Genomic DNA, 27,623 nt, shown 5'->3' with positions numbered 1-27,623 from the left:
ATATGTGACAAACACACAAAGCTGCATGCTGCCCTCTGGTTTTTTGCAGACATGGAGGCAGGCACCACTGTGACTGTCAGTGGTAATGAGCTTTTTAAGGGCAGCAGCTTTTCTCTGGCCTTTTTCTGTATCTCAGTGTCTGTGTCAGTGCACCAGGAGGTGGTAGGGGGACTTCCCTTGCCACCTTGGCACCCAGCAGCTGTTTGAGCAGGAGGGAGGGGAACCTCTCTCCCTTGCCCTTCTTTCTGCCTCACTGCAGAGGTGACTTTGTCATAAACGAGAATTTGACCTCCTTTCCGAATGACCGGTAAAACACTGCGGGCACAGCACAGGCTCACATCCTCCCTGAGACGGTGTGTCTGTCTGTCCCTTGTCACTGTCCCCATGTAGCTGTGGGTGACTCCTCTTTACCTGTGGAACCTGTGTTATCCAGACTTTCCCTGTACCTCTTCCTGGAGACAGATCCTCCCTGGTGGTGATGGGGCTTTCCAGGATCCACGGGATGACTAACTTCTCTCCACAAAGCCCTGTAACACCCTGGGGCTTGGCAGAGCCCCCACTGCTCTATGGGGCTGGAGGACATGACCCAAAGCAGGCAAGGGGGGCTCAGCACAGAGTGGTTTTCCACCTGGAGGGTGCTGTGGCTGTGTCTTGTGCACTTCACAAACCAATACCGGAGAGGAGAGGAGAGGAGAGGAGAGAGGAGAGGAGAGGAGAGGAGAGGAGAGGAGAGGAGAGGAGAGGAGAGGAGAGGAGAGGAGAGGAGAGGAGAGGAGAGGAGAGGAGAGGAGAGGAGAGGAGAGGAGAGGAGAGGAGAGGAGAGGAGAGGAGAGGAGAGGAGAGGAGAGGAGAGGAGAGGAGAGGAGAGGAGAGGAGAGGAGAGGAGAGGAGAGGAGAGGAGAGGAGAGGAGAGGAGAGGAGAGGAGAGGAGAGGAGAGGAGAGGAGAGGAGAGGAGAGGAGAGGAGAGGAGAGGAGAGGAGAGGAGAGGAGAGGAGAGGAGAGGAGAGGAGAGGAGAGGAGGAAAAGACAGAGGGGAGGGAGGGAGGGAGGGAGGGAGGGAGGGAGGGAGGGAGGGAGGGAGGGAGGGAGGGAGGGAGGGAGGGAGGGAGGGAGGGAGGGAGGGAGGGAGGGAGGGAGGGAGGGAGGGAGGGAGGGAGGGAGGGAGGGAGGGAGGGAGGGAGGGAGAAAGGATATAAATCATACTTAGTACATTTGTTAATTTAAAATTAATATTTTTACTTGAATGTTTGGAGACAGAAAGACAGAGAGAGCAAAAGAGACTTATAAACCTGTAGGAAGGTGCCACATGTATTAATTTCCAAATTTATTTCCCAGGCTAGCTCTTGGAGAACTTACAAAGCCATTAATTTTATAGAATCCCTTGGGAGTAGCAGCCTGCATTGTCCCATAAACACAGGCAGATTTAACATTAGTGTGAGCTATGCCTTTCCTCAGATTTAGGTGCCCTACCCTGGCATAACCTTCCACGTTTAGCCTTCGATGGAGACAACTTCCAGAATCAGCATGGGGAGCTGGTTTTAGCCTTGTGGTGGTACCCCAAGCCCCAGAATTTGGCACACAGAGCAGAGAAGCAGAGGGTCACTGCTGTCCCTTGATGTTTGAAGTGTTTTTGAGAGGCTAGGAAATAAAAGCAGACTGGAGAAGCCTGCACTGTTCCAGAGCCACCAAGCCTTACTTTCCTACAAGTCTCCACTCAGTGTATATGACATTTTTGACCCAAGCTGTTGAGTTATATGCTTCACTTTCTGCCTTTTGCTATACTTAGTACAGAGATGATTTTAAAAAATCAAGGTTTTGCAGAAAATGTGAATATCTGAATACTGTGTTTGCCTCAAGATGTTTGAAACAGACATATTTTTATAAGAAACATACATGTTTATTTCTGAAATTAGGATTAAATGAGCGATTACCTCTGTGTGATGTATCAGAAGTACAATTTTGTTCAAACAGACACATTTAATAGCATCTCAATCACATGGAAAAAATGGAAAAAGGCACATTTTCCCCCCTATATCAACTTCTTTAAAGACATTTTTTCCATGGGGGAAAAAGTTGTTCAAAACTGAGGATCAGTTCTAACTTCTTCTAGGCAGTCCCAGCAGGTAAATTTTTACTCTCCCCTCAGGGTTTTAAGTCTCTCTCTCATCACTTTTCTATATTTACACTGAATGCTACAAAGCTATGTGCATCCCTCTGCCTGCTCTCCCTCTGCAGCCCCAGCAACACAAGACTGAAGTTACAGCCCTTGGGCAGTGGTGGCTCTTCTACATCACAGAACATTTCTGCTCAGCTGCCTGTTTCATCTCAGTGAAGGTGGCTTGTGCCTTTTCTTTGATGGCATCCATGTCCATATTCTGGATGTTCTGCAGCTGGCCTAGGATAGAGTCCTTGTCCTCTTCCTCCTCCTGATCTTCTGCCACCATCTTCTGAAGGTCTTCTGGCAACCCCACATCATCTCCAGCCATCTGTATTTGATTCTCATCCAATTCGCTCTAAAGCAGGAAACAAAACCAGCAGATGAGAGTATTTCTGGTCTCCCAGGATCTACAAATGAGCCTCTTGATTTGCTCTTTTTTTGTTTGTTTGTTTTTAGGAAGAACCAAAACAGGTGCACAGATTTTTCAGTCAAATTTTTTGGGTGCAACTTAAGAATTCAGGGCCGCAATCAGCCTCCATGAAAGTTCTAAAATTTTTCAGGCAATGTCAATTATATTTCTTTGAAGGGCTTCAGCACTGTTAAAACTGAAGCCCTCAGTGTCACTTGTCATTTTAGAAATCTTTGCCATGCTGATAGTTCAGGAATTCCATTCCAAGTTATTTGTATCCCCCAAAACTATGCTGCAGGACACTACCAAGCCTGCCAGCTGCTGTGCCTGTCTGCCTCTGGTCAATGAAACAAGAGCTTAAGAAAAGCTGTGGTACCATTTCTTTATTCAGTTGTTGGGGGGGTGGGGTGATTTTTAGGTATCAGCACCAAACTGAAGCCTTCTGGAAGAAAGATGCACTAAACTTCAGAATGAATTACTGGGAAAAGGGTCCCCCGTCTTCCCAAACTATGTCTAAACTCTCTCTGGGTCTCTGGTTGGTCTCTGAGTTGTGATAAAGAGCAGGGGCTGCCTGGCACATAATCAGTGTTGCAGTGCTAGTAAGCGGGATAATAGGAGAACTTGGACAATAAAAGAGAGGAGGGAGGTTGGTTGCAAGTCTGAGAAAGCAAAAAGAGACAGGAGAAGAAACTGGTTAAGCAATTAAACGGGCTGAGATGCAGTAGGCACTGCACACGCTTCCTGCCTGCCCACTGAAACACTCCATCAGTGGGATTATGTCAATTTTTCAAACAATGGTGATTTTGTTCACGTTTTCTGGTGGATTCTGATGGACCCAGAGCTCAGAAGAACAGGGTATTTTGACACAGTTCACACATCAAAGATAAGCATTAATGCCTCATTACATCTCCAAAATTAAGCATGACAGCAGCAAAGGCCTGATATGAATAAGCAGCAATGCTATCAGCAGGAGGTGTTTTTTAGAGTGAGGAGTCTGGGTTTTGCATGAATGAAAGGACAAATGAATGCAGGGACATATATGAGCAATATCTGTGTTGTTGCAGGCCTTTGCGAGGACAGGAAGACTGGAGGTGTTCAGCTTCATAACCACTATTTATGGTGCCATATTTCCACACTTTATGCTTGCAATGACTGTACTACCTTTAATCTGATTTTCCCCAAGATATCCTGTGAAACTGTGGAGCGCTCTAGCAGGATTATTACTGCTATGTGGATAAAGTGGGCGAGGACATCTCTTCACCTTTTTGGGTAAAGGTTGCTGCAGTCAGATATGTGAGAGCTAGAAACAATCTCCCAAACAGAAGAGGTATTTTTTATTGATTGTGTAGCAGGACAAATTGTGTTAAGCTTTCGTTCAGCATCTGATGGCTATCAGAGGAGTTAGGAGTTAGCCCTTTTGAAATCCTTAACAGTAGCAGTAGGGGATTATAAAAAAATGTTAATTACTGAAAAAGTGCCCCTAATCAGACTATCAAACATGTTCTTTCCTTTAGAATTATTTCTAATTTAAGGTATTATCACTGCACGCTACTGTAGTGATTCATGTCTTTGGCAACGTGAACAATTGTCTGACACGTTCTTGCACCAAAACCCACTGTCCTATGGAAGTCTGGGATGTGATGTGCCACAGTTTGGGGCTTCAAAGTGTTCTCTGACTGAAAAAGAATACATTGAGATACAGTCTAAAGCAGTACAATTCTGCCCAAGCTACCTGCCTTTACCCACTTGACAATTAGCTTTAACAGACCTAAAATGAGCTTCAACAGGGTGGGGTTGCTCAACAAGAAGCAAAGAACCACATGATACATGTATGGCCTCTCTCTTTCTTCTAAAATGTGAGCATTTGATTCTTGTTTACTTTGATTTGAAATGGAAAAGTGAACACAGAAGCAACATCTATTCTACTAAATCAAATATGCCTGGCACCGGTCTCTTGCCCCAAGGCCAACTGGCCTGGAAAAACCCACTGGGATGCTACTGAACTCTGTCGCCCTACCAAACAGGGTGGTCCCATCTAACTGCCGATTGGAAATGCCTAACTCCCAAACTGGCCGTGGGAACTACTTGGGAGAGTGCCCAGGCCAAAACTGGGTCAGACATTATTCTGACAATTCAAGAGCATAGGCAGTAGAGTCCGAATGCATGGTAATGTTTTTTGGCCCTGATTAGGCATCTGATGTAGTCAGTCCCAGATCTGTTTTGCTATAGATGCAATAGAGTTCTTTACATATACAGTGATACACAGGTAGGTGTAAGCAGAAAACTGTCTAAATACCTGCTTTGTTACAATTTGGTGGTAAAGTCCTCTGCCTAAATTAAGGTGCAAAGGTCCAATTCAAAGACACCAACTTTATTTTGTAGCATTAAGTGTGTAGAGAAATGAGAAAAAAGGTGTGTGTGAGAGAGAGGAAGGATTAAGATAGTGCAAGCAGGAGATGGTCACCATCTGATAACAACAGGGGAAATTCCTTCTCTGGCTCCCACAGGTAAAGGATACTGTTTAACATTAGACAGCTCCATGCCTGCAGGGCAGGAAAAGAAACCTCCCTCAAGGAGAGACAGCTTTTGTTACTAAAAATTTTGTCAGGCTCCCTCAAAGGAAGACTACGCACTCCAGGCAGGGAGAAGAACAATCAAAGTTTGGCATTGCTTGTAAAATGGCACTTTCGATTCTCTGAACAATGATGTTAAAGCCTTCTGTACAGCTTAAGGAGCAAAGAAGACCAAATGCTGGTTCAACACTGCTTATATGAAGTCTGCTTGTAAACAAAAAAAGATCAAAGCTCACAGACTAATGTCCAGGGGAACCAAACCTTTTTCCAGCTTTGCTGTGTGATATTCTGCTTTCTTTATGCCTAACTACCTATGCTGATGTGCAGAGATCCTTAGGTAGCTGACTTCAGACTTTATCCTGTGATTCATCACCTATAATGCACAAGCAACATAAAAAATCAGAGTTCACCTTGCTTTGACCTGTAGGTGGGACTTAAATTAGCAACACAGCAGCACCACCATCCAGCACCAACACAGGCCGCTGAAGGGCTGCAGGTACCTCACAAGTAGGTATGAGGAGCCAAATGTTGGAACCAGCAGCCTGCCTCTCCAGAAACAGCCTCAGAGAATCCAGAGATCACAGCTTGGAGCGCAGAACTGCTGAGTGGGGATGGCTCCCTCCTGACAGCTGCACTGGGACTCCGTTTTTCCACAGCACCTCATCAACTCATGCCCCTGTGTTTAGACCTTGCAGAAATTCATTGATTCTTGAATCCCAAAAGAGGAAAAAGGCAGCAAGTGGATAACAGAGTTTGGTGAGTTAAAAAAAAAAAAAATTAAAAATCAACATTATTATTAAAATATTAATATCTGAATTTATATATTTTAATGTTTTGTATGAATGTGATGCACTGAATATGCCAAAGATGAAAAAGTTGTCCATAGATAAAATGTCTCATGGCTAAAAACATCTTTCTGATGACAAACTTAAGTTGACATCTCTGTTAATAGGATTAGGTTCATTAAGGGTCTACTTTCTCTTATAAATCTGGCCCAGATAGCACGGAGCTTTAGATTTTACATGGCAAAGGGGGCCCTGCTTAGTCCTGAATTTCATGTTTTTACTTAAAATGCTTGCCTGATTGATATTTGTAATATTCAGTGTTTCTAGCTATACTAGGCTACCTGAAATGACTTCCAATTTTCAAAATATTTAATGCATTATCAGAAGTCTGAGAGCATTTTACTGCCAGAATGTTGTATCACAAGCATTGAATTTTTTTTCAGAGACATACAGCGTGCATGTAATAATTTAGTTTTCCTCCTGCTATAACATGTTTTCATGAGGGCTGATGAAAACCAAGAAATGCCATAGGGAGAAACAAATGTAGAGAAACATATCCTGCAATATTGTTTTCTGGCTTAGAGTTACTCTCCTACCTTGGAGACAAATCTTCCATTGTTATTACTGAAATATGGCCCCAGAGAGCACTTAGTACATGCCAAAGCCAAGACCCTGCTGGAGATGGGTCAGATCACCGCTGCATCTTTGTGTGTCTATGAGGTGCTCAGCCAAGGGGGATTGGTGACCTGGACACCATCTCGAGCTGAAAAATGCACTACAAGCGGGAGAATTTGAAAACCAGAGACACACAGCTCCACCGATGTTTAGTTGAGACCTGGGCACTCAAGTATACTGGAGCTTTCCAAAGCAGCTATCCTTCTTGGAGATGAAAGTACAGATGAGATGCTGGGTAAATGCTGCTCAGGAGTTGTCTCAGCATATGCCTCCAAAAGGAAAGCAAAGCCTAATGATATTTTACTCCTCAGCTGCTAATTAAAATGCTGCTGTTTAGAGACTTAGGCCTCCAATCCAATCAATCACTTAAAAACTTGGACTTAATTTTTTTGCATAATTAATCTTTCTGTAATTAAATACCCTCAGGGTATGTTGTCCAGCTACAGCACCAGCCAGGCTCTTAGGGGTGGAATACATTTTACCTGAGTTCACCAGGTGACAACCTGGCCTCCCTCTGGAAGAGACACAGCCACTGGGAGGTGACCCAACCCCACCTTAAATGCCTATTTAAAAGTTTGGCTAGATGAGGTTACAAGTGCTGGTCTCTTTCTGCTGCTGAGTCCCTAAATGACTTGTTTGGATTGAGCACTACAGTTTTTAGGAGTTAAATTTACAGGAGATGGATTCTTTACCTTCCTCCATTTTAATCAATCAAAAAGCACTGGAAAGTACTGATCAGAAAATGAGTGGTAATGACTCAGAGCTGGCAGGTGAGTAATATAAATAAACTCTCAAATCGATAAGAACCATCACACATATCCTTAAAGGGTATAAATTAAATATGCCAACATCTTCCCAGTAGTGGTGGGTCAGAGCAAATGTGTGATCCAAAGCCCTGGAAAGAGTACTCTGTCCTGTATTACCTCTCTCCTGTCCATGGCAGAAGATTACAAAATAACACAATGATTTAAAATATTTTAAATAAGTTGCTTGAGGCTTTTGCTTTCAATGTTTTGGTTTTCCTGGAAATATTTGACAGTGCCAGGATCACTAAAGAAAAAGTAATGGGCAGTTTAAAATCGGTTGGAATTTGGCCTCTGGACTAGATGAACTGATGAGCTACAGGCTTACCTTGGGCAGTCTGTACTTTTCTCTCAGGTGAACCCTTAGAACGGCTCGCTCTGCTTTTTTCTGTGCAAATGCTGCATCTCTTTCCATCCTGGAAATCAGAAAAAAATGTTCGTTCAAGATACTAATAAAAACAATCTTTAACAATCTTTTGCACTCAACCAGTTGCTTGGGTGCAAAAAGCTACACACGGGAATTATTCCCCAAGGTAAGTAACTTGTCCAAAGGCACAAAAGGAGTAATACCAATAAAGTGATGCCAAGGGGTCACACTTCCTGTGCTTCTGTCACCTGTGAATTTTCCTGGTCTTTCTTTGTGCATTCATTGTTTCACAAGAGCAATGAATTCTAAAGCTTCGCTGTATGGAAAAGCACAGACTTAATCTGTGATTTTATAAAATGTTTTAATTAGATTTAAGAACCAGTCTGCACCATTTTTTTTTTTTTAATTACATATGTATTTATTTGAAAAATGTGTCTCCTCAAATATTTTTGGTAACATTTGATAATACTCACCTTTCATCCCCCTCTCCCTTTAATTTCTTTATTCCCTGGTAGGATTTTAAGGGAAATTCTATTGCAAAATTGATCTTGTTTCAGTACAGGTATTTTGGTGCATAAAAGCTACTTCCAAAATGAAATATTACTTTTCCTCTGCTTCCAAAATGAATTTTTGGAGTTCTTTCCCTCTAAAAACAAAGCCCCCACAAACAACCTAAAATCTGAGAAGAACCCAAAGCCTGGCTGGTAACGGGTTCAAAACTGCTTGAGCACAAATTCAGCAAGGCACATTTCCTGGTGTTTCCACTCCTGCACAGCTGAACACCGGGCAAAATCCAGGGAGCCCTGAAACAGGAACATGCTCTGTCCATGTCAGAGATTTCTAACATAGAAGCAAATCTCATCCTGAGATGATCTTTTTTCTTAGAGTTTCTTTCTATCCTATATAGAGGTATTCCTGCCCTGCTTCATCAATACAATTCAGCAGGGAAAGGACACGTGCCCCACTTAAAACCAATATAGAAGCAATTCCTTTCCCACGCATTTCCCTTTCCCAGGAATCCTGTGTTTCTTCTCAGTCTCCATAAAGCATCTTCCTGCCAGCAAGTGGTCATTTTTCTTTTAAATATCCCTTGACAAAAGGCAGAGCAAAACATTCTGTGCTTTTTTTTCCAGACCAAATGACACCTCTTCAGGGCTTACTGATAGAAATGTCTGATGCTAAATACAGACCTGGATACCTCAAATTCCATCAGTCGTTAACCTGGCACCTATAATCATCTTACAAGAAGGATTTACACAACCATTATGTAATTGACCATTAGAAGAACAGATGCATTAGAGATTTAAAAGTCAATCGTTTTATTTATAATTATGCATGGTTTGAATTCCTACACATGCCAAGTCCTCCATTTTACTTGTTTTTATAAACACAGCAAGTGATAGAGATTGTCTTTGCAGACAAAATTGAGACTTAATTGATTTTAAAGTTTTGCTTTATTTAGTAGATTTTAGAAAAAAAATAACCATCTTAAACCTTTGCTTAAGATAAATGAGCACTCAGTGCTTTGTCAAGTCTGCCCTAATAAATGTGGACAATGAAATATTACATATTGAAAGTGTACTCCACATGGAGTTCTAGGAGAACAAATCATATACATTTGAGAATTAAATCCTGCACTACAAACATCATGGAAAAATTTTCAATATAAAGTAACATCACCTAGGAATGAGTCCAGCATATCAAGCTGTGGAGATAGCAGGAAAGCTTAGGAAAGAGTTGCAGGATGGGGAGGGGGAACAGGAAGAGGGAATGTAATATTTTATAATTTCCAGTTGAGGAACTTTTATTTTGCAAAGTCTTTTTATCAAAGATTCATCTGCTTTTTAAAAAAATCAGTGAAGAGTTGCATGTTTGGCTTTTTTTGGGGGTTATTTTTATCTGCATGAAGTTACCAAGAATCAGCCCCGTACTCATAATAAGGGAACAGGTACTCACTTCTCCTCAACCATTTGCTTTTGATATTCCTCATACTCCTCTCTGGTCATTCCTGCAGCTGCTGCTGGATCAGAAGGAGTGCCTTCTTCTTTGCTTTCTTCCCCTCCACCTCCAAGTCCCAAATTCTTTACCTGGTTGCTCAACATACTTTTCATTAGAAAGGCCATCCTCTCAAAAGAAAAGGAAAAAAAAAAAAAAAAAAAAAAAAAAAAGAGCTGTAAGAAAACAACTACAAGAAAGCCAAACGAAATAGGTTTTCAAACACAACAGTTTGTAAGCAAGAGAGTTTCTACAGCCACATCAGCTCTTCAAGGGCACAGTGCTAGTGAAACGTGAATGCCAAAACCAGTTTGTCAGCCATAATCTGGATTAAAGAAAGAACTCCTTAATATATAGAGGCAGATGGTTCAGATTACTCAAAAAAAAAAAATCATTAGATGCAACTACCTACTTTTTCCATTAATATCTTAAGCTAATTGCACACACACAAAAATCAATTACAGTGTGCAATAGCATTTTGACATCTTTAGTCTTGTAGCTTGCTCTTACTTTCAGAGAGATCACAACATTCCCTGGATCTGAATTGAAAATCTGCTTGATTCAATAACCATAGTAAAACAGCAAAATTCAAGCTACTGAGTGGAAAACCCTCAGATTTGAGATTTGAAAACTTCAAGTCTTCATTAAGCAAAACCCCTGATTCTTTTTATCCGTTAATATTTTGTCCCACTGGACAGAAATATATTGTGTGTTTTTTCTTCAGCCCCTTTTCATATAGTTGGTTTATCTTGCAGATGAACGAGGTATCACTCATTAAGCTATGAGTTACATTAAGTTATCAAAGTTATGATTACTTTATTTCAAGAAACCCCACAGAAAACAAGTCAGATCTTCCTACTGTTCTTTTGGGTTTCTGTCAACTCTTCCCCAGGCTGTCTCCCTCTAAACTTGTACTTTGGTGCTGCATAAAACATCTGCTGTTTTTAATCCTAATTGCTAATAAAGGATGAATAAATCTGAATCTGTATGCCATAAAACAGTCTGGATATCTTTTGGGTGTAGATTGTTTCTCTAGGTCCTCATCTTTCAAAACTTCAGCCACATCATTAGCTTCACCAAGTCTACTCAGCTAAACATTTCCAGGATATGCTACCTAGGTCATAGACTATTTTCGGAAAGAAAATCACCCACTAGGTTCCCAAAGTTCATGAGTTTGGGTTTTGAGCATTCATCCTACTGCCCTGACTGCACATGACATAATGCAACATTCTGGAATTTTGATTATCTAAATGGTTCTCCCAGCATTCTCATAATTTCAATGAGAACTGAGAGATGGAAGGATTCCAGTTTGCTTAATGCCTTAATCTGTATTACAGCCTTTCTAATTAAAGCAGACCTATTACTATTACCAAAAAAACAACAACAAAAGCAAAAAGCAAAACCACAGAACATTCAGAAATCCTGGATTATTAGTGACTAAACAAGAAACCTTAACTTTCTTTTTGAAACTGTCATTCAGAATCATGAATTCTAAGTAACAACTGCTTCATCTCTATTTAAAATTCTCCTAGCTGGAACTTTGCAAACACTGATTTTTAGTGTTAGGTCTCCAGGGTCTTATCCAAGTGTATGGGAAGTCATACCTGTTAAGCTTTGTGCTGTTGGTCTTTACTGTAAAGAAGCTTCCCTGACTTTGCTGTAGGCTTTGATCCCTCTAGAAATGTTTCTAACATAATTTTGTGCCTAAAAGTGATGCTTTCACAAGACTGAGAAAGGCAAGGACTGGACTAGGGAGGGACTGCTGAGAGGTCTTGCTCTCCAGCTCTCAACCTTGCAATCAGCAAAAGGCCTTCCCATGTTAATTCTGAGATCAAAGATAACAAAAAGGGCTTTAAAAGTTGCAAGGCCTATTGGCATTGAAGCTGCTGAGAAACACAGGAGAGGCTGCTGACAAAAAGCACAACGCAGCCAGTACTCCCAGAGTAATTCTGTTTCAGGCAGGTGCTCTATTGAAATTAAAAAACTTACTGCTTTTTGTTGATGACAGGAAACACAGGCTTCATGAAAACATACAGACAGCTGTTAAGTACTCATGTTGCCGTTTCCTTTGCTTTAAATCTATGTCTTTTCCCTCTAGCTTAAGTGAAATCAAAATTAAAGACTCTCTTCCTGTTATATATGATGAAAGTGGGTGATATATAAAAGCCTGTGTTCCATACCCAAGGAACACATGGATCTCTAATCCCAGCAACAGAATTCAGTCTTAAACAGGCAAATTCCAGAGGGAGGCCAGCCCAAAAATGCCATTCAAATTCCCAAACTTTTCTAGATTCTGTGTTCCTATCAGTCACATAATGCAAAAATACTTAGGTGTTCTTGAAAGAACCAGGGTTCTGCCCCTTGCTTCATCCCTCTACCAAGAGGATGTTGCCTTTTCTAGCAGCTGGACCATCAGAAAGAAGTATTTTAGGGTTTTGTCAGCTTGAATAGATTTAAAATTCCTCTCCTCCACTTGCTAAAAAATGTGCTCCTGACTGGGGAAAAATGACAAGGAGGGAATTCAGAGTCAGAATGCCATTAACTCCCCACTGTCAGGTAGAACTGAACCCAGATCTGTAAGTGTTCTGACTCTGAATGAAGGGTAAAGAATGCTTCAAATACACTTGCTTAGAATTCATGGACATGTACCAAAAGAAAAGAAAAAGGCTTACTAAAAATATGCACCTTTATTCAAATAAGGTTATCTCTGAACTCCAAGTATCAATTTACATCAGTCAGAAACAAACATGAAACTGTCAGCTGTTTGAATTTAAAATAGTAATAAAAAAAAAAAAAGAATTTTTGGTGTTACAGTAATTGATCCATTGAGAAAGGTCAGATTTTCTTCCCACAGAAGTCACAAACCAGAGCAGTTAATTTACAAACCATAAACCAGGTCATTTACAAAGTGTATTGTGCATTTGACTTGTGAAAGATTCAGGGGTGACCATGTGCTTAATAAACCCCCACCAGTACAATCCCATTATCTTGTCATTGTCAAATATTTGCACTTAATCATCCACAATTCAAATATAATTTGTTCTCCCTAATATTGTCCAACTGCATTCCAAGGTGTCTTTTCCTCATAGCTGTGAAATCTTACTGGATAAGAATCAAACACACTGTCACTGTTGAAAAAAAACCTAACAGGAGGCCACATTGACTGAAGAATATTTTTAAAATCCTAATTTGCTGCTATCACTTCAAGAACAGACAGGATGAAATTTGAGCTGGGCAGCTGTGAGTCTTCTTTCGATCCAGTGACTTATGGAAGCTCCAGGGGGAGACAACTGTGAAATGAATCATGAAGCAACGTTACCACTTTTCTGATGTTCCATTTAGACCTTTTGTTCCCTACCACAGAAGTTTTCCTATTGCACATAGGAGAAATGTCTGGTCCAGTAGCCTCCTCTTGAAGAGAAAACTGTAGGCTTCAAGTTTCCCTCTCGACAACACCCCCAACCTGCTCTTCTTTCTAACCAAACAAACAGAAGTATGGGCTGTTCAAGTTTTAAATCAAAGGAATGTGTGGGTAAATTCACAGTAACAAAAATCCATGCTCATTCCAACTGACACACCAGAACTGCTCCTCATTCTGCCAGATATTTATCAAAATATTTTCTGCATAAGGGGTTTTGCAAAGCCTGCTGTGAGAGAAGTTGTGTTTGGATGTTGCACCAATGCAAGAAGGTCTGCAACTGAAAGGAAACACCACTGAAAAATTTCAGAACCATTTAAGAAAATATATTAAGTTTCATTACAAGAGTCAAGGTTGTAATAGCTTAGACTCAAGGCACCTGGGAATATTTGCTGGTGTTGAGAGAACTGAAGAGATAAATTCCAATGTGTTATTCTGCTTTATCTGAAAAGTTGTTTATTCATTGATTAGCCTGAGGCAGTAGTTTCTCTCATTAGTACAGCAAATTCTGCTCAGATTTAGAAATGAATCTATAAAGCTACACCACTTGTAGTATCCTCCATACTGCAGATGTGTTAATTGGTGTGTAGCCAGTATAATTTTCTTAGTATAACACATTCACCTTTTGGACACTGTATTTGAAGTAACAAAATATATTGCATAGATTTATCATTTCTCCAAACTGACAGGCACAATACTGAAGTGTTCTTCATTACAGTGAATTTGGCAGCACATGTTGCACTCCAAGGGAGCAGACTGTAGAAATGCTATAGGAGTAGTCATATTACAGATAATTTTTGCAGATTCAAAAAAAATTAACAGTTCTAAGTGAAATATCCTGATGTATTTGTGTATTTTATAGAATTTAGGAAACCATAGGAATACTTATTCTAATTCTACATACAACTCAAGGACAGAGTTACCACAGATATGTAAACAACACAAAATTAATTAATTTCACATTCCTAAGTTGGGCCCTCTGCTTTCTTTTTTTCCTGAAGCAAATGTTCACTTCATAAGCAGTATCAAAATCACATGTTCAGTCTTATGCTTTTGCTATCCAAGCAGGAATTGACACAACATACTGGTTCTACATATTAACAAACATGTCTGAAGCAAGTTTGTGAAGAAATGCTTAACATTCAATACCTGCAGTTTACAATACTCACCATGTAATGACTTAAATCAAAGCATCTGTACCTGATACGTGAAAGACACAAGATAGCTTTAGAAAAGTAAAGACAAATTCACACACTAAACATATCCTTGATACAATCAGATTGGAAGATGGATGAAGCAATCATCTTGGCTGGAAAGGTTCCACAAATCTCTCAAAAAAATTACAGACAGACTTGAAACTATGAAAAGAGAAATCAGCCCCACAATATACTTGAAGAAACTGCTTTATCACATTTTCTCTCACTGACCAAACAGGGAGAGAAGCCTTACTTTGCATGTTCTGTATAACTGATTTTTTACATCAGATATCAAGAGTCAGGGTCTTAAAGGCCTGTCTTTGTGTCCACATATTAAAAAGTGTTTAAGTAAGAATGAACTAAAATATTCTTAAACTGCTAAATCTAAGTGGTAAACAAATAAAATGTTTACAATCAAATTTTACCCACCAAAATAAAAACCCAAATCCCACATAAGAACGATTCTTTGAGGTTTGGAATTTTTTTACCTTCTTTTTCTTCTCTTTTGTTTTAACTGCTATGTCAGGACACTTAGTAGCAAGTTTTCTGCACAAATCATCCATCTGCAATTCACACTCTGAACAAACACCAAGCCTGGGTGTTTCAACTCCTCCTCTGGAATCTTAACAACAGCAGAGGAGTGCGGAGTTTGCCTTTTTATGAAAAAGTCAGCTGAAAACACAGACCTAGATAGGGTGCACAGTTTTCCCCCATCCAGCATTTGCTCCCTGTTTTTAGCATCAACATTTTAAATGAAAACTCATTTTATTCAACAAAATTCAATAATTTATAATATTGAAGTGTATCCAACACTAAAATTTCCCTCATTTACAGAAGTGTAGAATTTTCTGTGCATACAGACTGCTGTTATGTACACACAAATCAGGAACAGGTCATCAAAAGAACTTTTTGGCTGCTGCTTCTTGTTGGCTCCTGAAAGAAAAGGCAGAAAAGAATTCTTCAAGTCTTTTTAACTTGAAACTAGAAAATTGCTTTATATTTTCATTTATTTGAGGATTAGAAGATTGCACTCCTTATCAATAGAGACTTAGAGAAAATATACGTCATGTCACAAAAACAGAATGTAATTTTTTCTATTCACAAAGACATGGGTAGCATCACTGTAGTTCCAATTTTGCATTAGACACAAAAGGAAAAAAACAAAACAAAACAAAACACATTCTGGACACAAGCCAGAAACAATGAAAGAACAAACAAACTGACTTTTAAAATACTCTTCAACATTTTCTGAAGCTTCTCAGTATCTGACTGGCCTAAATATCATCTTAGAAAAGGAAACCCATGCAACTAAGCAGGGAAATAATTAAGCTGGATTTCCTTTTCCCTCTGGCACAGATGATTAATTTTCTTAGTGCATACAGATACTGACACTGTGGATCAAACACATCCAGGTGCTGGAATTACAAACGCATCACAGAGAACTGGAGGGGACCAGCTCCTTTTTGTCTTGGAAAACATCGTTCCAGCTGATGGCAAAAGGACTACCAAGCATGGAGGTTGCCATTTTCATCAATGCAATTAGGATTTCAACATTATGACATCACAAGGAGGTGGAAGACAACAGAAAGACTATCTCAATTAGCTTAGATAAAAAAAATAATTAAAAAAAAAAGACTAAACAGTCTTCTGTTGTTCCCACTTGATACAAGTGGGTGAGTGGGGGTAGAATAAACCAAACTTCATTATGATAATTCAATATTTCTGGTGGGTTCTGGGACAGTGATAAACTTTGCATTCTTAGAGGTTTGGAAGGCCTAGCCAGTTTAAACCCCAAGTGATCCTGTCTGAATTCAGTGTGGACCCCGCTTGGTGCAGAAGATTGAACTGGAGACCTCCCAAGGTTTCTTCCAATCTGAATGATTGCTTGTTTTAACAAGCTTAACACAATGACACCATTCCAATGGCATTATCAGTCAGCAGTTGTAAAACTATTTGCCCTGCTATCTTTAAGGCATACAAGACTTACCTATACATGACATAACCAATGAGTAACACAGTTTGCGCTGCCACAAATATGAAGAAGTGCATTGTAGATAAGCAGGATGGAAACGGTGGGAACTCTGGACACTTTTGTTTCTCACTGGACGGCTAAAAACCAAGGAAAGAGTAAGTAAGACATCCCATCAAAAGACTTATAAAACAAGGGCTTTGCAATGTGATGTAAAAATCAGAGCACAAGCAGAAAATGGAGAGAAACGACAGTCCTCTGAAAAATAATCTTACTCCTCGTCTCACTCTCCCCTTCCACCTTTACATTTCTCAAACAAATTGCCTGATGTTAAATTGAAGATTATATGGGAAAGAATACATATATATGGTAAATTAATCAAGGACCTTCTACAAATCATAAGCTAATTCAGCTTAATTGCTACCTAGGCTAGACTAAGGTACTCCTGAATGTGAACGGAGTCTTTTTATTTTTGCTTTAAGAAGCCTTAAGCAGAGCCTGCCTGATTAAAGCTCTCCCCTGTGTGCAGAAGCACCACAGAATCTCCTCTGTATAGAGCTGTTAAGCAGGGGGAAAAACACACAAAAAAAGCACCCAGAAAACCTAATTGCTTGACCTTGTTTCCACAGGAAATTAGACTAAAAATCATGCTCTTTGTGCAAAACTTCTCATCAAGACCCAGATCATGCAGTCAGGTCAAGGCAGCATAGTTTTAGTGAAACAGCTTAATGAACGATTAATTGCTCCCTAAATTGCATAATTGTATGCTGGCTCATCCTAGCTTTTTACTAACAGCCAAAGAAAGCCGTGCTATGCTTATGCTTTACACTCCCAGCACATAAATTACCATGTTGCGTTGTACTAAATGCTCTATGTCCCTCTTTACTACATGAAGGTGTTCTTTGATGTCATTGAAGTGCTGAGTTGTTTCATAGACTCCTGCAGTGCCAGGGTGTTGAGCCCCACTGATGGATCTCAGAGCATCAGTCACAGAACTTCTGAAACAAGACAAATAACAAACCGGCTTTCAACACGCAGCAGCTTTTCTACAAACGGTAGTTATTCTGCACAGCTTTTAGTTCATTAGAATTAGGCTGAAATACACAGTTGCACCAAAAGGCAGCAATTTTTTTCTAGCTTCCAAGAGCACCTCTCAAGAAATAATCCTTTAGTTAAACTATGATTTTTAAAAATAGTTAATTGTGCACACAGTTGCCATTTGTAGAGTGCCCCATCTCTCAGCCACACTGAGAATAAGAACTAGCAAATATTCCGTTGCCAGACATCTGCTTTGCCTGCCTGAATTGATGAGGGCTATAGAACCAGAGTTCTGAGGTGCCTGCCAAGGCTTTAGGATCAGCAGAGTTTAATGCAATCTCTGAAGAAACCCAAAAGCTGTTTGAAAAATAAACAAACAAACAAATATATAAATATAAATAAAAGCAGTCATGTAAGAACTAAAAACAAGGAAGAGGCTTTAGGGATAAGAAAAGATTTAGATACATCCTTGTTTCGTGATTACCACTTATATGAGGAACTCAATTCCCATTGCATTGTCATAATACTTAATATTGTCTTATTGTGAATTCATTTTGCTTCTACAACAAATGAAATTAAATCCAGAAAAAGTTGAGGTTTCATAACTAATTTGGTTTGAGATAAACTAGTCAATGAGAGAAAAAACCTTAATCTCTAATCAATATGTTTATATAATTTTCCCCTACTGTGCTGTTTTTCTTGAGTTGCAAAGAGGATTATTCTACAGCTAAAATATTTATCATGTGAATGATAATCTCTTCATTATTAACAGAATAGACAATCAAAATGTATGCCTTTGGATTTCTTTTTAATTTACTTAAAACTTTCCATTTGGTTCAGGCAGGAGCATACTTCAATGCTTTCATGGAGCACTCCTAACTCTCTGTAGAATGGTCAGCAATTTTTCATTTACCTGGACTTGCAATTAGTGTTATAAAAATATATTTTAGAAGTAAATTTCTCACTGGAAGGTTTTATCTTAACAAACCCGTCATGCCCACTGCCTAATAACCACTGATAATAATTCCGTCTTTCCACACCTCACAGTGCTACAACACAAGTGGGACACTCACTTGGCTCTTCTCTCTCCTAACAGAACCATCTCTACATAATGAACGGAAATCTGCGCACCCACCTTCCCTCGGTCTGATCCAGTCTTTGTTAAAAGCAAAATAACTTCCCTTAATAGACATGGGCTGTATCAAATTGAATTTATATTGACTTTTGCATTAACAACACCCTGCTGACAGCTTCTATTGTAGGAACATATAAGATTCTTCTGTAATCAGGTGATTAAGAAATCCACAATCTTGCCAAGAAAATTACTTGGCCCCTAAGTCCTTTTCCTGCGGGATGACAAGCAATGCACCAAGGGGCTGTTTGTTTCTCTCTCTAAATAAAGCATTTCTTTAATCTAAGAAAAGTATTAAGATGATGTTACACAAACTCCGAGCTGGTAAGTAGTCACTAAAAGGGCAGACTGCCAATGTTAACAAGAAAATCTAATTTGCTTGCAAGGTATAAAGATTTCTCAAGAATATTAACATAAAAGCTTCTGTGGAAGAACAAGTGCAAAAATGGAAGCACTGTAATCTTCATTCTACAAAAAACTGACCTACTTAGATAAATCACAAGAGCTGCCCTTAAACTAATAGAGGGGGGGAAAAAAAAGCACAACTGAAGGAATTGTTTTCCTCCTTTTTTTTTAACACAAGGTAAGGAATGTTTTAGTTGCTACAAATGAAGGGCCAAACCAGCTTAAAGCCATTTCTGATTAAGACAGCGACAGTAAAACATCTTAAAAGAAGTATTGAGACATTCCAATCAAACACAAGCATCTTCACAAATCTATTTTAGCAGTATAGCACATTCAAGATAAGAGTTTTACTTCACTGTTTTTAAAAGGGCTGAACTTATCTGTTGAAGTGGAATTTCATGATAAAAAAGAGACAAATTGGGGCACTTAGCAATCCTTGGGGCATGAACTGACTTTATTACAGAAATTAAATATATGCAGAGAGTCTTCACTAAGGAACTGACACAAACATCAAGTTTGCCAATATTGTCCCACTGAAATTATACACAGGATTTAAATGGAAATCATAAAATTCAAAACACAACCATAATATTTGGAAAGTGTTTACCTTATTTCCTTTACTTGTCTAATGACCTCTTCTTGGGTTTTCACAACTGTCTCTATCTCTTGCTGTGAAACCTAGTAGGGGCAGGGGGAGGAAAAAGATCAACATACCTTGGCAAAAACAAATGGATCCCAATTGCTGAAATCAGGCTGGGCTCTGAATCACCATGGGTTTTATTTACCTGTCCTTGCTGACCTGGAAACCCAGCTCCTCTTTTGGCAATCTCCTCGGTGACCGCAGAGACATATTTCCTCTGCTCATCCAGAATCATGTCCAGTTGCCTGTTAAGCTGTTTGATTTCCAAATGAATTCGATTCTGCCCCTCAAAGATTTGCCTTAGTTCACGATCACTCACAGTTTCAAAAACATCATCTGCTGCTAAGAAAAAAGCACAGGGGGTTCTTACACATGTGCACATTCCTCACAAATTGCATTGGATCACTCTTCTTGCTCCCTTAACATATCCACATCTGTCTACTTTCTCCTACAACTTCACCATCCCAAAGTCCAAAAGACTCTGTGGCAAAGGGATTATTTATTATCAAAGAAAAGCTGAACTAGTATCTCAAAAACACAGATCAAAATAACACATAGGACCTTTAGAACAGTCAAAGCTTATCACCGTGCAACAAAGACAACGACCTGAAATTCCAAGTCTAGATGCCCAAAGTACATTCCCAGAGTATTTGCGGTCACATACAGCTATTAAAATCCATGGAAGTAACAAATGGCTTCCACTATATTTTCAAATAATCAGGTTATTGCCTGCCCAGCATTAGGCAAGCATTAAAAAGCTTTTCCATGGTAAGCACACATTCCAAGATATGCACTAGCTCACCTTTAAAAAAAGTTTTCTATGAACGTGCAGAAACAGACCAAAAAGATGTCCTTTAAATAGTGAAAAGACCATGCTTTCTTAATCACCCCTTTACAGAGGGATGCATGACCTTCTCTCCCTTTTCTTGTTCATAATTCCCACCATTTTTCCAGTCATTTGTTTCCATCTCAATCCAGGCACCACCAGAATAACTTTAGAAACAGGAAACACATTAAAAATTTTAAAATAATGCCAGTAATGTCAGTGGGAGCTTAGCAAGATCAGCTAGAGTATCCCTAGTTCTTCCTTAGAAGACAAATGTTTTCCTGGATAACTGAAAAATAGCTCAAATAACTTGCCTGGTTGTCCTTGTACATCAGGATGCTCCCTTTGAAATTCTTCCTTCTTCTTATCCAATTCTTGCTGAAAGTGTTCAAACTCTTCTTGATACTTCTCTTTATCTTTCTGAGGGATTTCTGCATCTGGTGTTGGCTTAAAAACATTATTGGAAGGAATGGCACATGTGAGGTTTTTCTCATGTTCTCCCCCACTCAACACAACTGACTCTGCAGCAAGGCTGTTCAGATTTCAGATGTGAACACATAACAAAATTACTGCAGCACATTCATACATTTAGCTGAAGTGAAAAAACACATATTCCTATGGAGATCAAATAGAAAATTTTCCCAATAAAAAATTAAAACAAGTTTTACAAGAATAAATGCTGTTTAGCAGTACAGAATCATTCTAGAAGTAGGAAAAGTTGAAAGTGAGAACAGATATTTGCCCACTTCCAAAAGAAAATGTACTCTGTAGTGGTTTGATTTAACATCACAAGTTTTGTTGCTTCAGTGGTGCTTCCAGAATTCTGGTCTTGAGAATATAAATGACAATATTACTGAAATATTACAATACCAGTTTAATTTTTCTAAACCAAATGACAGCACAGCTACATGCCATAGCATTGTTTCACTTTTCACCAGAACTTTGAATCCTGTGACTTAAGAGGAAATACCATAATCTGATGCTGCACATAAGATAACATGCACAATAAAATATTTTACTAATCATGCATAAAAATGCTTACTGCTTCCTTCCCAGGCTCAGTCAGCTGGAAGGTCAGAAATGACAGCACATCATGGTCATCTGTATTCAACAAACAAAACAAAACCACATTACAGACGTCTGCAATTCACAAGCCACTCTTCCACTTGCAAAGGATCTTCAAACATAGCATCCTTCCAAAAGTGTGCAATGAGGAATGAGACTATACAGGGGCTTTGTCAGGAAAAAACAAAAATTCTTTAGCTAGAGTCAGGAAAAGGCCAAAGCATGTCAATAATTTGGGACTGCAAGAGGGTTAATTTCATGGCTGAAAATTGGTATCATGGATCAACACTAGTAGTAAAAACCCAACCAACCTCTCTTGCAAGCCTTGCAAGTCCCCACAGCATTTGCCATAATTTTTAACGTTTCCCACCTGCAAGTCCCCCTGTGGCTGCAGATATTCCAAAGTATCCTTGTGATGGCAACACCATATCTTCCACTTTGGCACAAAATTCATAGTCCTCTTTATCCGGAGTAAAGCCATTATTAATTAATACCTGAAAGGACAAACACTTTGGATTTTCACCACATTTGTGTTAATTGTTTCATCAATTTGCAGTAATGCTCACAAAATACAATTTACTGGATAACTCAGCAGCTCATACCAGAAACCAAAAGCTATTTATTTTCTGAGAGAGACATTTTACCAACATTTTACATAAGCATTCTATTTGCAAAAATCCACATCCTAAGAATGTTCTGGGCAACATAGACCTGATCTAGGCCAGTCATCCCTTGCAGTTCTGATTCAAAGCTTAGGGAGATTCTGCAAATGCAACCTCAGAGAAAAAGAGAACTGCCAAGTTTAACAGCAACATCTGGGACAAAGAAGCTCCTAGACGAGGCATTAGGGCCCAGGTGAAAACAGAATCCTTGGAGGCTGAAATTTAACTCTCATTCAAGACTGACAGGCAGCTTTTCCCATTACAACACAGTACAAGGTCTGCCCTCTTCTAGGTGCAATCATGTTTACATTTAGAGAAACTTCTACTACAAAATGATAGCTCTGCACTTTATGACTGCTACCTGTGAATGTATGAACAGCACCCTTCCAAAGGAATCAGAAGCCAACAAACACATACTCTGTAGCTTTCACAACCTGGCACCACATTAGTACTTTTTTCTCTTTATCTAGAAAGAGTTCACAATCAGCTGAATAGTATTTAAGAAGTCTTAAAGACTCCCGTATACCAGTGCTTTTTAATCTTTAGTCTTCAAAGCCCTACTATTTTTTGGATGTGAGAATCCTCAAGTAGAAAATTTAAATCTACTGTTAAATAGTTTTCATTTTTTAGCCACATTTCAAGAACCTTGGGTTAAAATATCAGTTACAAAACCCTCTGCAACTCTTAGATCATTTTAAGAAATACCAAGCTCAGAAGCTGCTCAATCATTTGCAGCCTAAACAGATCCTGACTTTGGGACACCTCTCCAGGCAAGTCAAGAGCAATAGAAGGGTTTGAGCACATTATGAGTATGTTTGCACGACTGCTTCCTAAGTCACATTAGAAAAATCAGCAATACCTGCATTCTCATGCAGCCAAAAGAACCTGTGTAGCATTTAAACACAGCACCTCCTTCCAACCTCTGACTCCATTACCAAAACTGGAACCGACATATTTGTTACAACTCTGCGAAAACCCAGTCTCACCTTTAGGAAGCTGAAAAAGAGTAATTCAGTTATTTCAAACTTACAGTCAGTGTTTTTTGGTAGTATGCAATCTTGACTCGCACAGGATAGGGCTTGTTCCGAAAGTCCCTCTGACAGGATGCCAGTGCTTGCGTGGATCCATCACTGTGCAAAAAGAGATCATCGATAGAGCTCTGTGTTATGATTAATCAGCTGTGCCAAACGTGTCCGACTCTCACCAAGCAACCTCATCTCAGTTTTTCAATCTGCAAGCTTTTCCAAGGATGTTCTGTAATTGCACTAAGATTTCTGCAGGGATCTCCAATACTGCATGCTGTACACAGGACACAATTCAGAGGGAAGGCAGCAATGGAGAAATATGGTTTTTTAAGATACATTCTGAGATATAATTTTCAGATATATTCCTGCATCTGGGAGCCTAGATGGAAATAAGCTGTAGTGACTGCACCAACCGAGCTAGACACTTATGCTAGTTATTAGCTGTGTGTGGAGGACCCCCATAAGCAATAGTCTGTACTGTACCTATATTGACCTGAGTTCATCCATCCCAAAGGGCATATGCCACTTAATATCCATCAGTTGCCAATTTCTCTGCTGTTACTGCCAAAGCAGTGTTTTAACAAATAGAAACCCTCAAATGTAAAGAAAACAATAAAGTCTCACATGAAAGAACCCTTTATAATGCTTCTCAAAAGGTTTCATGGAATATTTCATCATTCAAAAGCAAGCATTCAGCGATAACACTGAAAATAAACTTACTTCTGATGGTCATACAGCAGCTTTCCATTGTTGCCTACAACAACAACGCCAGGATTGTTTTTCTAAGAAAAGAAATGGCACACAAATGGAATTGTTTAATTTGAGGGGAAATATCAGCAACATCTCTGACAGCCTTCTACTAAAATCAGACTAAAATGTCTAAAAGCAAGGCAAAGTTGTGCAGGGGAAGCAAAAGCACCAAAGCAGACGTACTATTGACACTATTGTTTCAGGATCATTCTGGACTGGAAAACTGAGAACTGAAAACAGCAACTGTCATCCTCTTACATCCTGCTACAAAGTCTTTGCTGCCGAGCTACTCAAGGTAGATTTCTTCCAAGACAAAGAGCATCTCTGAGGACGCACATAGAAATTGGGTTCCCAGTATAAGGAAAACTCTACTATTTTATTTTATCCCTTTGAAGTAAAAGAGGAGAGGAACATGAAAACAACATCCTAGTTTTATCCTCAACAGGCAGGAAATTACTTTGTCATCTTTGCTATAAGAGTTTTCTTCTGACCAACCTTTCCATCATTGTCAAATGAATCAAAGAAAATTCCAACACCATTCCATTTATCAGCTGCGCCAAAAACAGGACCTTCCAAGCCTTGCTCTTCTGTAAACCAGATTGCCTATGAAGAAAGCAAAAAGTCCTAAGTCAAGATTCACTTTTAAAGCACATTTATTTTTCTCAGTTATATGAAACTGCTCCTACCAATCCATCAGCTCCGATACGGCCTCTTCCTGTAACTCGAAAGGTCACTTCCACTTCCCAATATTCAAATATTGATTTGTTTTTTGTCCACACTGAGCCTTTCTGGCTTTTCAAGGAGGTGGTTATACGGATCTGATCTGCACTTGGGATGGCATCTAGAAAGGAAACAAGATGTTCTAACTTTCTGTTTAGCAGTGTAAAAGAACAAGAAGCATACATTCAGAGAGAGATTCATTTGGTTGCATTAAATAACGTTTCTTTTAGGAATTACTTTCTTGAAAAAGCAGGGGAAAAAACCTCATCTATAGACAGTTTCCCTCGTGTCACCCGTAGCATAATGTCAAGTAAAAAGGTTACATTTAAGAATTAAACAGTAGCAACTAAGTTAAAGTCTGACAAAAACCAAAACCACAGCAGAAGTTACTACAGAGAGACTGTGAAGGTGGAACTGTAAATGTCAACACCTTTGACAAGGGGGGACACTCAGGAAGGGCAACAAGCCAGCCTTTCGGAGCACAACGGAACGCCTAACCCAGAGTGCACAGAAACCGTACGAACGTTGTTCCACCAAGTCCTATTTGCCAAGGCACACTGCATTCCGAGCTTTGGGACGACCAAACCAAACAGTTTTTCTGTCGGCACGGCCCGGGTCGACTTCGAGCGCGGCAGCAGTGACACATCAGCACTTTCCGGCAGCGCCACGAGTCTCTCACCCAGTGCCCGCGGCCACCACACCAGGAGGCCACAGGTGCCTGCGCACCGCGGGTGGGAGCCCGGGCGGGCCCGGACACTTCCCCGCCACCGCAGCATCTCCTCCGCGCCTCTAGTGCCACGTGGAGCCCGAGGGCACGACCGGCACCCACGGCCAGCTTCGCCCGCGGCTTCTTCCCGAGACCTCGCGTCTCCCGAGCGGACACTGCTGCCTCCGCCTCAGGAACGCCACTGGCCCGGCCCGCCACCCCCGCCCAGTACTTACTGCCCGTGTGCACCCAAAACGGCACCGTGCCGTCCGCCTGGACCAGGTGCGGCCCCTTGAAGCTATACTTGTACTCGAAGCGCCGATGCGGCGCAGCCGCCGCGCCCTCCGTGGCCTGCGCGCCGGGGAGCGCCAGGCGGCCGAGGGCGAGCAAGAGCACCAGCGGGGCGAGCGGCGCCGCCATCTTGGCCGAGCAGCCGGGCGATGCACAGGGCCAGCGGGGCGGCCCCTGATTGGACGACCGCGGGGGCGGGCGCGCGCGGGGCGGGGGGAGAGGCGGGGCCGGGCTGAGGGCGGGGCGGGGCCGGGCTGAGGGCGGGGCGGGGCCGGGCTGAGGGCGGGGAGCGGGCCGGGCTGAGGGCACGGTCGGAGTGTGGCCCCGATCCCGGTCCCTCTCGGCGAATTTCCTAGGGGCTGCGTGCTGTGAAGTGGTGTGCGGTTCCACCTCATTCGTGCGGCCTCGGACAGCTGCGAGCCGCTAACAGTGCACAAAATGTCAGATAAATAATCTGTTCTTTACCCTTAATATTACTTCTTTAGCGAAGACCGCAATTCCACGGGCTCTTTTCAGTTCATTTGCAGAGTAGTCGGAAGTCCCTCAGGAAAATCCACACTGTTTCTCCCAACATTCGAGGCCAACCTTACGCAAAGGTGAGCAAAACAAACCTCAGGTGACAGGCACGCCCCGACAGGTGACAGTGGTGACAGGCGGGGAGAGCCCCCGCCACCGCCAAGGTGAGAAACACGGCTGTTGGTCAGTGTGCTGCGTCACAGAGCATGGGCAGAGCTTATCTCAGAGTTAAATCAAGTACTGAACCAACAGTTAAGAGCCTCCTTTTTCATTCTCTCCATTTTCATTTAGTAGCCTGTCTTACAGCCTTATTGGAGAAGAAAATAATTATCAGGAGTGTTTTCTTTTATTTCAGTTTCTTTACATCCTTGGGTTTTCTCCTACCTTTTTCATACCCATTTGATTCTGACATCCCTTCTTTTCCTCTTAATCCGTGAGTATGGGCAATCGAAGACTCAGTAACTAGGTTCAGAGCCTGCTGAAGAAGAGGATGATCTTGGAGGCATTCAGGAGAGATTAAGGTCTTTTTCTAAAATGACACACACTTCCTTCAGCGTGGGTGAAAGCAAAATCTTACATTCTCACTTCTTTTTCAGCTACACAAAGGAGTAAGCAAATATATAACCAGATGAGACCTAGTAAGCAAAATGTTTCTGAGATAAATTTTAGAATTTCTATATATAAATATATTGAATATTCTTGATCAGTTTCTATAGAGAAAGAAGTGCTTGATGTTTTGTTTTGTATAGTGTCTTCTATCCAACAATATTCTAAAACATCCCTGGTTTATGTACCTATTTTGCTTTTTTAGAGCATACATGTGGGAGATGTCAAGGGAATTGGGATTCCTTCTTGATAGTTTTCTAGAGACAGAAAACTCAGTTGTTCTTCTGTCCTTTGAAGATCTAGAAAGTAATTTTTGAGGTAAAATTCTGGAATTACTTCAGGAGGATAAAATGGTGTGTGCATCAGAGATGCAAAGAGAGCAGCATGAAGCCCTCTCCCGTCTGCTTTCTACATTTGGCAGTAATCTCAGAATTTATGCCAATAAAATAGCAGAACCACGCTGAAGGAGACTAGAAACGAAAAAGCACAAGCCTTTAAATAATTCCCTCTTATCCACTCACCTGCACAGGTGAAAGCAGGCTGAAATTTTGCCGCTTAGGGGCATTAGCATAGACACGGTCTTAGCAATTGTGCATGGAGGATTTGTCTTTCAAATCTCCTTTGAAAATGGAAACTCCTTTAAAAGTCTTCTTCCCAGGCATGGAAAGCTGCCCTCCAAACTGCTGTGACATGCAGGAAAACATCCAGAGACTCCCAAAATTATAGATGTTAGCAGTTTAGACCTTTCAAGTCTCTTCAAATTGTTTTGCTACCGAAATTCACTAAAGGAAACAAAAAATGTTTCCTATTTGTAAGAACTTTCTTGAATTCTGTCCTGAAAATTACATTTTAATTCAAACCCAGAAAAGGGAAATGAAGGATCAGCAAAGAG

At 40.6% G+C, this 27,623-nt stretch overlaps 2 protein-coding genes across 3 annotated transcripts; both read right to left on the bottom strand.

Moving 5' to 3' along the window:
* Window positions 1-1,288: 1,288 nt before the first annotated feature.
* LOC131572758 (complexin-4) lies at window positions 1,289-11,746 on the bottom strand. Its single transcript, XM_058826079.1, has 3 exons — window positions 9,728-11,746; window positions 7,733-7,820; window positions 1,289-2,514 (listed from the first exon to the last, which is right to left on the bottom strand). Exons 1-3 carry the CDS (start codon window positions 9,892-9,894, stop codon window positions 2,287-2,289), a joined length of 483 nt encoding a protein of 160 aa, XP_058682062.1. The 5' UTR covers window positions 9,895-11,746; the 3' UTR covers window positions 1,289-2,286.
* Window positions 11,747-12,434: 688 nt separating this feature from the next.
* On the bottom strand, window positions 12,435-25,779 carry LOC131573204 (protein ERGIC-53-like). 2 transcript variants are annotated; one of them, XM_058826927.1, is made up of 13 exons: window positions 25,555-25,779; window positions 24,579-24,733; window positions 24,388-24,495; window positions 23,863-23,924; window positions 23,148-23,247; window positions 21,826-21,949; window positions 21,433-21,491; window positions 20,705-20,837; window positions 19,710-19,906; window positions 19,532-19,602; window positions 17,197-17,347; window positions 16,368-16,489; window positions 12,435-15,313 (listed from the first exon to the last, which is right to left on the bottom strand). In XM_058826927.1, exons 1-13 carry the CDS (start codon window positions 25,736-25,738, stop codon window positions 15,277-15,279), a joined length of 1,503 nt encoding a protein of 500 aa, XP_058682910.1. In that variant the 5' UTR covers window positions 25,739-25,779; the 3' UTR covers window positions 12,435-15,276. The 2 variants fall into 2 exon arrangements, with proteins under 2 accessions (XP_058682910.1, XP_058682911.1); XM_058826928.1 differs by having other exon boundaries at window positions 19,710-19,903; window positions 25,555-25,778.
* Window positions 25,780-27,623: the final 1,844 nt, after the last annotated feature.

The sequence above is a fragment of the Poecile atricapillus genome, chromosome Z (genome assembly GCF_030490865.1).
Source record: "Poecile atricapillus isolate bPoeAtr1 chromosome Z, bPoeAtr1.hap1, whole genome shotgun sequence".
Lineage (NCBI taxonomy): Eukaryota > Metazoa > Chordata > Aves > Passeriformes > Paridae > Poecile > Poecile atricapillus.
The sequence above is the reverse complement of the archived record's forward strand: the minus strand, read 5'-3'. Positions and strand labels throughout refer to the sequence as shown.